The following is a 14,989-nucleotide window of genomic DNA, read 5'->3' as shown; positions in this document are numbered from 1 at the left end:
ACTCAGGGGAGGTTTCTGCAATTATCCCATAAAAGTATTAGTGTTCTCATTATTATTGAAAGCTTTTAACCATAATGAACCTTCCCTTTGTTGACTCATAAAGCTTTTATGGCTCTTCCTTTCGGTAGAGGAGCAAATCAATCATAATTATTATTTGGAGCGCTACTATCAAATCTTTCTATTGCACCCACCCGCCACTAAAATCATGATTTGGAAATTGACTACATATAATAGTAAAAAGCTGCTCAATGAGGAAATAGAATCACTGGCAGATATGATATTTATTTCTTTCGAATCTGGCACTTGTACGAAACTAAGAAAGATTTCACACACATTTTCTTTTTGTAAACGCTTGATACGTAATCAATCAGCAGCATGCATTTCCTCTTCTCAAGAAGAAATTACCACATATTTGTTACTGAATTGAGATTTTACCCCATCACAAAGTTGTATCATAGCTATGATTCATATGCCAATGAAGCACAATTCTATGAGATGATTCATCTATAATTAATGATGGATTAGTTTACTCGGAATTGGCTATTTTTAAAATTATACCGTTCTTAGAGACTATCACATATTTATTATCACCATATTGAGAGTTTACCCGAATCATAAAGTTATATCAACTATGATCAATGAAAGGTGATTCTGTAAAATGTTTCATTTATAACTAGTAACGAGTTTGTTTGCTGGCATTGGCTATTTCATAATTATACGAATGTTTTTAGAAACTTTTAGTACATTCTTTTAAAATCATCTACTATCACATTACACACTACTATTTCCCCAAAAGTCGTGGAAACAAAAAAATTTCTAAACACCCAACAAACAATAATTGTCCAATTCGTGGAACAAAATCTTTATTGTGAATCCACAACCAATTGGACCCGTTTGGATTGCATTTTCCGTCATTTTTCATAGAAAAATTACTGTAGCGATTTGATGTATGTGAGAAAAAAAGGTAATAGAAAAATGTGATCACGAAAACGAAGTAATTTTTCGGCAAAAAAGGCAATCCAAACAAAACCAAGTAACCAGCCAATCCAAACAAAAATTACAATATAATTAAAGTGGGAACAACGTGCCCAAAGCAGAGGACCGTTGCAGAAATTACATTTTCTAAGAGGATCAAGATCAAGATTCCTATCCCACTCCTACCCACCAAAAGAGAGGAGTGAAAATTTTTTTAAAAAATGTACTGATGTAGTAATGGTGGTGTCCTACTGACATCATTAATATTCTTTATTTTTTTCCCTAGTTCCAAAAAAACAACACCGAACCTGTCTCTTTTAACGGCTCCTGCCCCCGCCTCTCTCTCCTGAATTTGAAATCCTCTTCCCCTCTCTCTCTCTCTCTATCTCTCTCTCTCTTTCTTGATTCCTGCACCCTCCCTTTTTTCTATCTTTTTCCTTCTTCTTTCTTTCCATCCGTTGCACGATTTTCAAATTTGCCATACTCTGTAATTTCCCCATTTCTTTCTTTGTTTAGCCAAGAAAACAAGCATGGGTGGATGTTTGAGCAAGAAGAGCACTTGTTCTTCTTGTACAACCCCATTTCCTAATCCAAATCCACTCCACCAGCAAATTAAACCCCAGCCCCACGTCGAAAATAAGAAATCCGAAGAAGAAACTGTGAAAAAAGAAGTATTCATCATCAAACATCGAAAGAGCCATGACATCGATAGACTGTTGTCCGAAGAGGAGAAGGATGATGTGAAGCAAAAGGCTGCGCCAGAAATCGTGGTCGAGTCGGGGAAAATTGGTTCTGCTGATAAGAAGAATAGCTGTAATAATAATGCTAGTAATAACGGTGGGATATTCGTTGCCGCTGCGCCTGTGAGAACGTCTAGTTGTACTAAAGAAGAAGTGGATGCTATTCTGATACAATGTGGAAGGCTTAGTCGAAGCTCTTCCACTGGAAAGACAGCAAATCTTTCGGGTCCATGTGGATCTGGTGATAATAATAATGGGGACAATCCTGCTCCTTCCCAAAGGGGAAGGAAGTATTCGGGCTCGAAAAGGAGTTACGATTTTGACAATGATAATGGTAGTGATGGTAAGGATAATGTTGCTGCTGCTGATAAGGATGATGATGATGACATTGGGGTGGTTGGAGAGAGGTCCCACCGCCATAGACAGCGACAGAGGCAGTCTAGGACTGTGGGGTCACCGTCTAAGGGAAGGAGGAGGACTCCGAGTAGGGAAAGAGAACAGCAGCAGAGGTCGGGTAGCAGAGAACGGGGTAGTAGTAGCAATGGAAGTGGAAGAAGGGTGAGTAGGTCTCCTGGTAGGAGGTCTGAATCACCTGCTATTACTACTGCCTCTACTAGCGTCAATTCGTCACAGGGAAATAGTAATGGTGGTAATGGTAATAGGCCTGGAAAGATGGTCTCTGTTCCTGCTACTGTTTCATCTTTGGTTATGGACAAGAGTAATAGTGCTGGTGGAGGAAATGAGACTGTTTCAGCCTCTGCTGTTAAGAGGATTCAGGTGAAGAGAAATGCTGGGGGTGCTGGTGATGCTGCTGTGGGTGCAAGGACTGCTGCTTCACCTCGCGCTCGCTCTCCTGCAAGGGGGAATGTTAAAGTTTTGAATGAGAGCCAGAATCAGAACCAGCAACAACCGATGTCGCTCAGTCGAAGCAATTCCAGGAAGGCAGAACATTCTCCATACAGGAGAAATCCCTTGAGTGAGATTGACACAAATGTGGTTACTGAAAATATGTCTTTGCCTGGTAGCAAGGCCCCTAACAGTACCAACACCCAGGTATGCATGCTCAGAGCACTATTTGGTGTCATGAAACATTTTTTTTGTTTAATTGCTTCTATTTTGTTAGTGAAGCCTACTTATTACTGTTTTTCTTTATACCACTGTTGCTTGAGTTTAGTGATACATGAAAAAAATAATGTGGGATACATTAATGATTTCATTCACATTAGTCTCTATTGTCTGCAATACCCAAATTGGACAGCATTGTATCTCCAGTGTTGTGTGGATTAAGGCTAGTCTATAGTGTCTCTCTTGATGCTTTAGATTGAGGTGAACGATCATTAGTAAAGCTATTTCCACATCTTTGAGTAACATATCCTGGGACTAGTCTAATACTACTCGGTATACCCCATTCAGAAGCCAAATTCTGATTACACAGCGAACAACAAAGTTGCAGTCCAAGGTGCTGAGAACAAAATTAGCAGCAGTAAAGGTATTGCAGACCACAGTGCGACCAATCTGAACTTAAAAAATAAGGAGCAGCAGCATCTGATATCTGAAGTGGCCAAGGCTCCGCAAGCAATCACCTCCAATGTTGCAGTGAACACGGTTGCATCAGGCCCTGAGTGCCTCAAACCCCAGGGAGTAACCAGAAGCAGGTCTTCTAGGCTATCCCGTGACTTTGATATTAATCCTGAAACATTGTCAAATCCTTCACCATCCTATACAGCATTGTTGCTGGAAGACATACAAAACTTTCACCAAAAGAGCAGCACCCCTGCAATTTCCCTCCCACCTTGCCTCTCCAAAGCCTGCTCTATACTTGAAGCAGTTGCCGACCTGAATTCCAGCACCAGCTCAAATTTGTCGAGTGCCTTCTCAGAGGACAAGAGACGGGCTCCCACAGTTGAGCAATTCAACAAGCTTTACGACAACGCTTCTTTCGGAGCTCATAATCCCGCTGGTATGAAGGGTTTAGATACCAATGCTCCTTTTGTGCAATCTGAGGTGGCCGTCACTGATGATCTAATGCAACCAACTTTTCACAAGTATGTCACCGTCAGTAGGGGTGGCACTGTAGGAGGGGAAGATATGGAAGAGCAAGAATCTTCTGGAAGCAACAGCTTTGTAGGTGGCCAACAGTACTGGGTTTCCCCTTCCTCTTGGGAACCTAATTCAGCTGATTCAACTGAATGCTGGACCTCTTCAAGGTCTAATATCAGGGACGACAGCGTAAGCCCCGTGGGATTTCAGAGACATGCCATATCCAAGTCTGGTCATGACGCTGAAGAACCTAGAAGAAGATTGAATGGAAAGAAGAGCGATTCTGATCAACAGCAAAATGGGATAGGAAGGGGTCGAATTGGATCGAGAGGACCCCAGTCCGTACCCGCAGTCACTACTGCTGCTTCAACCTAGACTCATTGGTCTATTTAGATGTCAAATGTAGTTACAGAATGATTAAATTCTTGTTGCAAACTTGCAACTTTCCTTGTACTGTACTTGTTCAGAAAATTGTTTGCTTGGAACCAGTTCTTTTGTTTCCAAAAGCTTTGATCGAAATGCTTTCCGTAGTTCAGCTACTACATGATTTTTCAGAAAATAATCATGAAAAATTCGTAAAAAGGAAGCAAAATTCCGGTGACCTCTTGGAACAATTATCAATTCCTGTCTGCGTAACAATGCTGATATGTTGAAATACAGAATACTGATTTACATAATAGAGCGAAGTCGTTTTTAAATTCGACCCATCTCATGGAAAATACACAACATTTTAGAAGCATGCCTTTACAACTATGCTGCTGCCTAAACTTGTTTCTAATCATCACTACGGTTCAATTCCTAAAGTCTTAATCCTACCAACATTTGTACAGTGCTATATTATCCTGCATTTTTTGAGGAAATCTGACCACCTTTAGCTATCCTTCTTGGGTGGGTCCCATCACAATTACCTGCTGGTGGGTGATTGGTATTAGTGGCATCACCACATGGTGTAATCTAATATCTCCCCCCATATATTGCTTTTCTTTACAAGAAAAGTCATTTTTCTTCAGAAGTTTTGTAATTAACCATGAAAATAGCTGCCACAATTACGAGTGCTCCAATGACTTGTATGGGAGTGAAGGTCTCGTCAAGGTAGAGGAACCTGTGTTTTAGAATAGATAAATTAGATCAAGTTAAAGATCAGAAAAGAAAACATCTAAGAGGATTACAATGCATGGGCAAGTCATCAGAATACATATCGAGGATATAATCTTCTCCATGGGGAAAAAACACAGTTCATGTTGTTGCAAATTTTGTTTGATTACAAAGAAGGTACAGTTCTGATGATGGAATAGCTGTTACCCAAAGATTGAAGCAAACATTGGAGTCAGAAAAGTAAGAGAACTGAGCTTCGTGAGACTACCTGAAGTTGAAAGTAAAATGTAGTCAACTTCAATATTCATATATGGTATGTCAAACAGTAAGAGAAGTATGTAAAAAGCAAGAAAAGCCGAAGCATACCTCTTGTAGCATTGTAGAAGTATACGCCATAGCTTACAGCACTTCCAAAAATTGAGGTATAAAGAAGCGCCAAAAGATCATTCGATGAAAGGTCCTTAAAGCTCCCACTGAGAGCAGGATCATGATTAAGAACGGAGACTGCTAAAAGAGGGATGCCACCAATAACCATGTGCTGCAGCAGGATACACACTTCTCAGGCTCCTATCTTGGACAGGATAAAGTTCTATCTAGATTAATATAGGAATGAGCTATTATTTTCTTTCAAGCATTCATATTTCCTATTTGTAGCATGAAACAGCAAGCCAAGAACCTGGTTTGGGAGTTTAGGGAACAAAAGATATAAAGAAGAGAAACCTGACGTGATGACAGGAGAATAGGAGAGAGAAGCAGATAAGTTCATCTAATCTTCTTTGATAGTTTAGGAAAGCAAAAAGATGATCTTAGATTCATTCCACACCCTTTTGTGGTTATTGCTTTGGCAAAGTTGTTATACAGGAAACCCTAAATCTCCTCTTCTCTTTATCTCCATATTAAGAGAAAAAGTTAAGTCTTTTTTGACAAACAGAAAGTAAGTTTCTAACCTATACTAAATCCTCTCACTTTTCGCCACTCTATTCAGATCCTTCCAACAAGGCAGGCCTAGAAATATCTTCCTTTTCTTTTCCCACCAACTTTCTAATCACAGGTATGTAAAAAAATTACACCACAATGGAACTCTACAAAAAAATATTTGGGAATCAGGACCAAAAACACAAACCATAAGAAGGTTGTCGTGTGAAGACACAGGATTTACTTGTTGGAGCTCTAGAGTAACAAGAGATTTACTTGTTGGAAACTAGAAACAAAGCTTCCAGACTTACCCACCCTGTAGCCATGATGGGATCAGAGTATTTGGTAACCCAACGGACCATGACAGTTCCAACTGCCATACTTTGTGCTGCCAGAAGCATCCACCACTCACCACTTCCCCACAGAGAAAAGTTACTCTTGTCAAAAGATATAGCAGGTACCTACATTGACTCAGTGATGAGAATAGACCATTTAATTAGATTAGGCAAGCTCATGGTTTTCAAAACGAAGAGCTTCACTACTCATAAATTTTGTCACACTGATGCAAAAAGCTGGTTTAAGTAGATTAAACAAGTCAATAATTCTCTAAACAAAAAGTCTCCGAGTCAACAGGCATAAAGCTGTTTGGCAAGGGCTGTGCTGACTGTTTCAAACTCTGAGTTCAGCAGACATAAGTCACATAACCAAAGCAATGCGGTACAATATTTTGCCTAAGAAGCTACTTAAATTCGCCAGCCAAACACCATGTGCTTTTTGACCAAAAAAACTTCTAGCCACAAGATGAAACAAATTATGTGACTGCCCAATTATGATAGATGAGACAAACTCAATCTACTTAACTTCCAAGTAGACTACATTGAATGATCTATGTATAATATATAAAGTAGCAAAAACTTCTTATGCATATTATCCAGCACATAACAAATCTATGTATAATATATAGAGTGAGAAGGCTTCAAAAAATGATGAATCAACTTAACCTTGTCCATGAATTCCAAAAATTGCAGAGAGCGAACATATTAACTAACCACTTCTTCGTTGAAAATAGAAGTCTTGTATATTGTACCTCAAGAAGCAGAAGTCCAACGACACCAAACACGAGCCCAGTAGCTCCAACCAACCCAATGGATTCACCAAACAATAAAGCAGCAAGTATAGCCACCGTCAAAGGCTGTGAATCAATTATTACCTGCAATAATTAGCTCACAACCATTATTATGTTTCTCAAACATGTCAATTGAAAGATAAACTGAGAAGTTCAGGCACCAAGAATATTAAACCAAGACGTTCACAACTGACAAGTAACGTATACCACTAAGATGAAAATACGTTATGCGTTAGCATTTAAGAACATGATGGCATTGTAACGAACACAAGTTTGAAAGTAGTAATTTTCTTACCAAAAAAACCAAGTGTGCAAAGCCTTTCTATTGGTTTTGTTTTTTCCTTGGAAACTACCTCAATTATCTCCTGAATGACATATCTTCTCTCTTCAAATAACCAGAGTAAATTAACAACTTGCCACATTTGAAGCACCTAAATTCAGCTTCCACTAACTCCAAAAATTAGCTTAACAAATTGCACGTCTACTCAAGAAGCAAGAAAGTTCAACAGCTTAACATACGTACACTGCCTAGTCCAGCAGTTGTCCTCTCCAATCCCTCAGCAAGAAATCCCTGGACACCATCAAAGAACACGTTTAAGAGAACAAAGTGCTGCTTAAATGTAACTATTCTCAATCTAATATAGAAACACAAGACAAAAAACAAAAAGATACCTGAAAACAGGCAGCATCAACGAGAGCAAAAAGAAATATAGGAAACCAAGCATTAAAGCCAGAAGGAAACCTCCGACCTTTGAGAGCAGCAAAACCAACCAACAACAAGCCAGCTGGAATTAACCGAAAAGAAGAGACGAAAAAAGGACCTGTTTTTGGTAAAACTTCTTTCATGGCCACCATAGCCGTACCCCAGAAGAAAAAAGGCGAAATTAACAGACCCCATTCCCATACTGCCTCCACCAACTCCCCAGCCAAATTTGATGATGATAAAGAAGAATCAAGATCATTTTTTCCTGGGTTTTGAGGGAGTTTATCGTCCAAAGGCTTAGAAGATGGGGCAGTTGAAGGCACCACCACACATTCAACATCTTGCCCTGTACCCACGCAGTCCACTTCTTCTCCTCGTTCTTGTGCTGATTTCGTAAATGGGCTCGCTTCTACTTCAGATTCTGTAGCTTTAACTTTCAAATTAGATTGAAATTTGTTGCAGAAATAAATATTAGCCAAAGTTAATGATGAAGTATTCCTGGTTCTTGGGTTTAGTTTCACTTGTAGGCTGGTGGATTTTGTTGAATCGCAACAGTTAAGAATGGTTACAACAGACTTGCTACTAGAAGAATAGGAGCTTGGGGGGCCATGAAAAATGGAGAACGAAGAAGAAAAACAGCAAAAATTGCAACTCAGCGCCATTTTTTCTTCCTTCCCTACCCTGAGAAGTATACAAGAGCAGATCAGTGTAATATTTGATTTTGAACACAAATTAGAAGCTAGATTGGATATTGCACAGGTTGGAAACAAAGACTGGGGAGAGGAAATGGAGATAAATGACTAATTGAGGATGAAAATAGAGTAGTAATAGAAAGACTTTGGGAGGCAAATAACAAGAAGAAAGAGATCCACGACAGCGGGATATCAAAGACAGTTGCTTCTTTTTATTTTTGTTTTTTGGTTTTTTTTCCCCTCTTTTTTCATCACAAAAAAGGAATCGACTTCACTAGAGAAAGAAAAGTGTGCAGTGCACATAGCGATTTCGGAACAAAATCAAACCCGACTTCACTGCGTTACAGAAAGGGGAAATTTCACAATCCTCCCTTGAGATTAGAGCAGATGCAGGAACCCTCCCTCTGGTATCAAAAATCACACTTCTCTCCTTTATGTTTTACTTGTTAGGTGGAGTACTACATAACACAACACACTCAAAAGATGCCATAAGCCAAATCTCCAACTGATATTCTGAAATACCATCATTGTGGTTCAATTAAAAATGTTGTTAACCATCTTCTTCCATACAAAAACACTAAAGCAAAAAAAAATAAAGAGTGAATTTAATTAACTTAAAGTATTATTGCAATTGTTTAATCTTTCTGATTTTATAGGATATTCTTTGTCACAGTGAAGATTTGTTTTAGGGAGTAGGAGGAGGAGGAGGGGGAATCGGCATCTCATATTATTGTATCTACAAGTTTTAATTGTAAGTTTTTTCAATAGGCAAAATCGAAACAAAAGGTATCATCGAATTATTTAAGAAAATTAAGGGTACAGTTTCGTATATCATCGACATTGTGTGATAAAAGAAACAACCTTTCATTTTAAAACAAGGTATCAAGGAATTGTCAATTTTGTAATTGGTAGGGTCCAATCAACTCCTTTTGACTTAAAGACATTTGGGGGAATAGTAGAATTATTTATCAAATCCTTGAGGGACATCATGGAATTACTTACCAAATTTTGGGGGTTATAATATACAAATATTAAAACCTATACCTCTTTAATTACTTTTCTTACCCAAGCCCATAGTACGAAGCCCATCCAACTTTATTCCAGGCCCAATCTAAATTACCCCAACAACCCAAATCCAGTACGGCTCAATTGAATGAAGGTTAAACAACTCCTGCTCGTTCTGCCTATTCTCTTCCTCCTTTCAATACTAAGAAGAAAACGAAAAAAATTCGATTCTGAGCACAAGAATTTTGCAGGGCCTCTGGAATTCCCGTGGCTTCTTTTCTCTACTGCAAAGGTACGAAGATATACAGGATGCTTTTTCCTATGTTATATCTGTTTGTTTGTACATGTATATAACCTCGTCTACAATTCCTGCATACGTATTTTTGGGTGGTTTGATAAATTGGCGTACACTAACTGTTTGGTGAAATTCCTGAGCTTAAAGAAGCCACAAAAGCTATGAAGTTTCTGGTCATTGATGAAAAATTTAAACGGTAGCTTTGAGGTTGGAAGTCTAAATCGAGGTAACGAGTGTGAAAAAGTTGTATGGGAAAATAAGCGCTAAAAACGCAAGACGGTTTTTTTCCCCTGCTTAATGAACTTATATGGTATATAGTTTTCAGGTATGCAAAGAATCCCTTTCTGGGCTCTTTCAAAACTAGTTTAACTTTTGATTGAATTTGCAAGAAAGTGGGATACGGTGTTTTTTTTTAAGCACTATTAGTCTATTACCAAGCAAGTGCAAGGCTCATGGATGAACAAAGTAATTACGGCTTTGAGACGTTCGGTTAGGAAGTGTTGGTAGCAAATGTTATACGTGGAGGCAAGGCTTATCGAATTGTTTGTAGTGCAGATAACATTGTCAAGACTTTTTGTGGGACGTAAGAGAGGAACATTGAAGAGTAAAGTTAGAATAAATAGGCTAGCTTATAGTAGCAAAGCATTTCTTTCATTTATTTATTTATTTTCTGAATCTTAAATGTGTTATATAAGTTTTGCATACTTCTGGTTTTGACTAACACTTAGAGTTACAGAAATGTTGCACCACTTCTGATTGCATTAAAAGCTTGGCTTTCCTTTTCCTTTTTCTTTTCTCTTCTTGGGATTTGAAGTTGAGAATATTAGATGGGACTCGGGCCAGCTTCACTTAAGCTTTTAAGTCTACTTGGTGTGTGAGGGTTTAAAAATTTTACTTGCTCCTATAGAGTCGGAAATTGAGACTTTCAATGTTCAGTCCTCTAATTGTGGTAGGAACCCCAAAATAGCTGTTTAGTTTATGTTTAATACTGGAATTTTCTTTTCATTTTCTATTTTGAGTCAGGGTGGTTGGGGTGATGGGCAACAGGGAGGAAGAGTAAATGTAGGATATACGGAGGACACCTATTGGAAGTGATTTACATAGCTGCATCTGCTGTACATCAATCAAAACCTGTTCACTTTAGTTAGTCGATAATGTGCCTTAGCAAGTTTGACTTTTTCCTTGCAGACTTCTTCATACAGTTATAAACATCAGCATTCAACAAAATCCAGTGTTATTTGTATTGGATTTCCCGAATGTCTGGGGGGCCAGGACTTGAGTCTCTTGTAGACCGTAAGTTATTCTTGAACTGGTTTGAGTTATTTGTCTTTCTTAGTAAGCTTATGAAGTGAATGTTCTTTGAAATGCTGGCTAGAGAATAGTTATTGCAAGAACATAATTTGTAGAGCCAGTCACTGGGTTTTGTTAATCCTTATATTATTGGCATTAACAGAATTTCATTATTCTGTTTGCAGAAACAATTTCTGTTATCACAAATGATGGGCGCAACATAGTTGTCAGTTCATGCTGGAGTCAACAATTGAAAATGCAGTTAGAAACTTTATTGTTGTACTGACTGGAGAAACTTCTTTGTGCAGGGAATATTGAAAGGTTTTGACCAGGCTACCAATATAATTCTTGATGAATCTCATGAGCGTGTGTATTCTACAAAGGTCTGATTGGGAATCTTATTAGGAGCCACATTCTTGTGCCCATGATGCATTTTGTGGATTGTTTATTCTTGAAGAGCCCTTAGTTTCTTTTAGTTCAGTTTTTAGCATGCTTTTCCTGAACTATATTGGAAATTGGTGCTTTTGCTTTCTCATCTTTCTGATTTGTTGCTTAATCTATAGATTGAAAGCCATTCATCCATTTTGGAATTTTCTTTTTTTATCGTCCAAAAACTTGCCATTTTAGTTTTCATCTCTGTATGCCTGTCAAATTTCTGGCAGTAAAGTAGTTCTAAAGAAGATAATTTGTCAATGGTAGTTTATATAGTTTCTGGTCTCTTTTAGGTTGTCTTGGGAATCCATCTGAAATAGTAGCTTCCATTTGCCTTTAGCTAATGTTGAAAGCTTTTTGAAGTCTCGAATGTCCATGGAATTATCTCTTTAAAAGCTTGTTTCATGTTTGGGTTAATTTCCATGAGTTAAAATGTAGATAAGGGATTATTCTTTGGTGAGATCATAATTTTAGTTGGTGCATTGCAAAATCTCTGTCTTGGTATTCAGATAAACAGACAACTGTTTGAGATGGAATGACTTAATTTGTATGAGCTAGATTCAACTTTTTGTCTTGTTGATGATGGAATATATTACATGCCTCATAAGAATAATTCCTGGGAGTTCCTACGTGTTACACTTCTGGTTCTTCTTCATGCGGTCTTTTTGCATCTCTATATGGAGAAATTCTTTTACAGTTCTGAATAGTTTTAATTTTTTTTTTCTAATTTACAGGAAGGTGTCCAGCAACTTGTATTGGGTCTCTACATCATTAGGGGTGATAATATGTATGTCATAATATGTCCTTGTATTTACTCTTGGTTATCACGCTCTGTTCTGGTGGTCCTTGAGAAATCGTACTTGCTGATTCCTCTGATCTGGTGCCATTTGTTTTCGCTTTTGCAGAAGCATCGTTGGTGAATTAGATGAAGAGTTAGATGCAAACTTGGATTTATCCAAACTGAGAGCTCATCCCTTGAAGCCAGTAATTCATTAACCTAGGAGAAACATGTATAAGCGTGCAAACTAAGAATTCTTAGCTTTCAAAGGACCAAGATTACTATGTCTTACTTGTGTGTAATATGCAAGGCCAAACTTGTTGCCTGAATTGATATTGCTACTTGGGTAGTGTTCATTCTTGAGTTATCTAGTGCGATGAGATACTCGGCAGCTTCAACTATAAGGTTTTTTTTTTCCCCATCATATTTCTGCCTTTTGGAGATACGGCAAGATTGGTTAAGCTCCAAGTAACGCGCTACTTTCTTTTACATTACCCAGGTAACTAGAATAGAATGCGGTTGGCGTCTAGAGTAGCTCTGTTTCAGGTCTGCAGAATCAAGAATTCAGGTGTTGTCCTGGAATTGTTTCTTCTGGGGCAAATTTGGACTTGAATGGTTTCAGACATGTATGGAGAGGGAAGCTAATCCGCCATAAGGCGGCACTATCATAAAATGTCCTCTAAATAATCTGCCCTGGTAATTTCTTAAAAAGACTCCAACATTAGGAAGTTTCCCGAATTTTGTTCCTTTATTTTTCAGCTTATTATAATCGAGCGTGTTCCTAAGCTACAATTGCTTGATCTTCAAACCACAACTTCGGCGAGCCACAACCGTTTTAACAGGGAAGAATGAGCGCAAAGAAGGATAAGAATTTTCAAGCCCTCATCAAGTAACCGTCTAAACCAAGATGCATGTGCATGTGCTACACAGGAAGTAAGCACAATGAAAATCTCAAAAGAAATATGTATAAGAAGATACAGATGAGTCACAGAATTATTCATCGTCTATAGTAGTATGGGAGGGAAAAACATCCTCCTCTTCTTTTATTGACAATAATGAACTACACACCCAAAAAAAATGAAAAAATCAGAAAGAAATGACAATCGCCGCCCGCGGGAATACAGACTCCATATGAAGCAAATAACTAGAACCTAAACCTAAACTTACAACGACTATCTCTAATTCTAATCGTGTTGTCAGGTGTCAAGCTATCCACGTTCAACCAACACCTTACCAAGAATTTCCACTTCATCAACTTCAATCGCCCAAGCTTCAGCCTCACCGGAACTTTTCCCCTGAGAAACAATGGAATATTTCCAGTCTGCTCCTGGGCCTGCAAAGACTGCAGCAGCCCATTTGCATCCTGCGTTTGTCCAGTCAAAGTCACGTTCATTACAGTGGTGTTCCTGTGACCTTGATAAAACTTTGGCAATGAACCTTCACACAGTTGAGTCCCCGTAAAATAGACTCTCAAATCGCTGCCGCCCTCGTAGTAGATACCGATTTTTTTGTTGGGATTTCTAGCTGTGACGTTCACGTTAAAAGTAGCAAATAAGCTGTTGTCGTTGTTGAGATTGAGATGCGTTATGGTCAGGCTGTCAACTGAGTATTTTGGGAGTTTTGGTCGGAAAACAAGGTATATGATCCCAGCACAGATGGCTATGACGAGTATCAGAAGTATGATGAGGGCCAGAGTCCAACACAAACACTTCTTGCAGCAGTTTCTCTTTGGTGGTTTTGAGTATGAATAAGGGATAGTTCTTTGATGTGGTGGATGGTAGTTGCCTTCTGGATCACCTTTCTCTGACTGGGAAGCCCCCCCGGAAACTAGTGGCACTGTTGTTCTCTGGGGTGCCCCGGCTTCAGGGTCCCGGGCCGGATGAATCCTCTGATGATCAGCCATTGATGAAAGAGTCGGAAGTTTTAGAAGGTAGAGCCAGAATTGGGTAGCGTGTAATAGAACAGAGGTTCTGCTGTTTTTCCTTCAGTTTTTGTGATTTAGTTTTCTTTCATGGGACCAAAAGGGTTGATTTTTATACAGGAGTAGGAGCTCTCGGTGAAAAGGGATGTGGTTTTCCCTTTTCTTTTTTTGTAAGGAAAGTGAGCATGGAATACTGGTACATAAAATAATGACGAAAGTCCTATGTCAGACAGTTTGATGAAGGCTGAAGTTTCCTTATTTTGACCTTAAAAGATTGAGAGGGTAAACAGTCTTTATCTGATGGGAGGGCTTTTTTTTTTTTATGATATAAAGGATCAGGGAGGATTCACATGCCTTTTGTATTAATTTGAAGAATGGTTTTTGGTTGGAGAACTATTCAAGAGTCGTTTTTGGCTCTTTATTCAAGATTTTAAAGGTCAAACATGGATGCGTGTAGTCATAAATTCTGTGCAAGTTTGGAGAGGAACTTCAGGGAAGAGGAAGGATTATGGCGAACGAATAAATCGCGTACACACCACATGTTGATGAAAATTATTAGCATTGACTAAGCTCCAAGACTTGGCAAAGTAACCAAAAAAATAGAAAATTTTTGTGCTTAATCAAGATATTTTAAGACTTTTTTTTTCTTCTGAGGAAAGATATTTCAGGATCAAGCTGATGTCAAGTTCTTGTAACTTTTAGGAATTACCAATTCATAATTATTTCCAGAGCATTTACTTTTACAACCAATCAAGTTCAGAAGTAGGATCGAAACTTCATCAACTCCACTTTGTACTCCCAACCATTTTGCGCTTTTGTTACCATCACTTAGGGGCTGTTTGGCAAACAAGTTTTTATTCCAAATTTATCTGCTACAAGTTTTTTAACAACTTTAACTACGGTAATTTCAAAAAAACTTCTCAAAAATTTTAAACTATACGCTTCAAAATATCCAAAAATTTACACACTTCAAAATTTTTAC

General features: G+C 38.4%; 4 protein-coding genes across 5 annotated transcripts; 2 read left to right on the top strand and 2 right to left on the bottom strand.

Moving 5' to 3' along the window:
* The first annotated feature begins 1,402 nt into the window (after nucleotides 1–1,402).
* On the top strand, nucleotides 1,403–4,274 carry LOC113778051 (uncharacterized protein At1g65710-like). The gene is made up of 2 exons (XM_027323305.1): nucleotides 1,403–2,768; nucleotides 3,129–4,274. The coding sequence occupies exons 1-2, from the start codon at nucleotides 1,506–1,508 to the stop codon at nucleotides 4,128–4,130; spliced, it is 2,265 nt and encodes a 754-aa protein (XP_027179106.1). The 5' UTR covers nucleotides 1,403–1,505; the 3' UTR covers nucleotides 4,131–4,274.
* A 79-nt stretch (nucleotides 4,275–4,353) lies between these two features.
* Nucleotides 4,354–8,482, bottom strand: LOC113777851 (WAT1-related protein At3g02690, chloroplastic). 2 transcript variants are annotated; one of them, XM_027323068.1, is made up of 7 exons: nucleotides 7,564–8,478; nucleotides 7,415–7,462; nucleotides 6,853–6,975; nucleotides 6,077–6,226; nucleotides 5,217–5,388; nucleotides 5,058–5,118; nucleotides 4,354–4,857 (listed from the first exon to the last, which is right to left on the bottom strand). In XM_027323068.1, the coding sequence occupies exons 1-7, from the start codon at nucleotides 8,254–8,256 to the stop codon at nucleotides 4,752–4,754; spliced, it is 1,353 nt and encodes a 450-aa protein (XP_027178869.1). In that variant the 5' UTR covers nucleotides 8,257–8,478; the 3' UTR covers nucleotides 4,354–4,751. The 2 variants fall into 2 exon arrangements, with proteins under 2 accessions (XP_027178869.1, XP_027178870.1); XM_027323069.1 differs by lacking the exon at nucleotides 5,058–5,118 and having other exon boundaries at nucleotides 7,564–8,482.
* Nucleotides 8,483–9,473: 991 nt separating this feature from the next.
* On the top strand, nucleotides 9,474–12,487 carry LOC113778140 (sm-like protein LSM8). Its single transcript, XM_027323429.1, has 6 exons — nucleotides 9,474–9,583; nucleotides 10,775–10,879; nucleotides 11,062–11,102; nucleotides 11,185–11,259; nucleotides 12,043–12,095; nucleotides 12,214–12,487. The coding sequence occupies exons 2-6, from the start codon at nucleotides 10,843–10,845 to the stop codon at nucleotides 12,302–12,304; spliced, it is 297 nt and encodes a 98-aa protein (XP_027179230.1). The 5' UTR covers nucleotides 9,474–9,583; nucleotides 10,775–10,842; the 3' UTR covers nucleotides 12,305–12,487.
* Nucleotides 12,488–13,079: 592 nt separating this feature from the next.
* LOC113778216 (NDR1/HIN1-like protein 6) lies at nucleotides 13,080–14,217 on the bottom strand. Its single transcript, XM_027323538.1, has one exon. It carries the CDS (start codon nucleotides 13,987–13,989, stop codon nucleotides 13,231–13,233), a length of 759 nt encoding a protein of 252 aa, XP_027179339.1. The 5' UTR covers nucleotides 13,990–14,217; the 3' UTR covers nucleotides 13,080–13,230.
* Nucleotides 14,218–14,989: the final 772 nt, after the last annotated feature.

This window comes from Coffea eugenioides, chromosome 7 (assembly GCF_003713205.1).
Source record: "Coffea eugenioides isolate CCC68of chromosome 7, Ceug_1.0, whole genome shotgun sequence".
Taxonomy (NCBI): domain Eukaryota; kingdom Viridiplantae; phylum Streptophyta; class Magnoliopsida; order Gentianales; family Rubiaceae; genus Coffea; species Coffea eugenioides.
The sequence above is the reverse complement of the archived record's forward strand: the minus strand, read 5'-3'. Positions and strand labels throughout refer to the sequence as shown.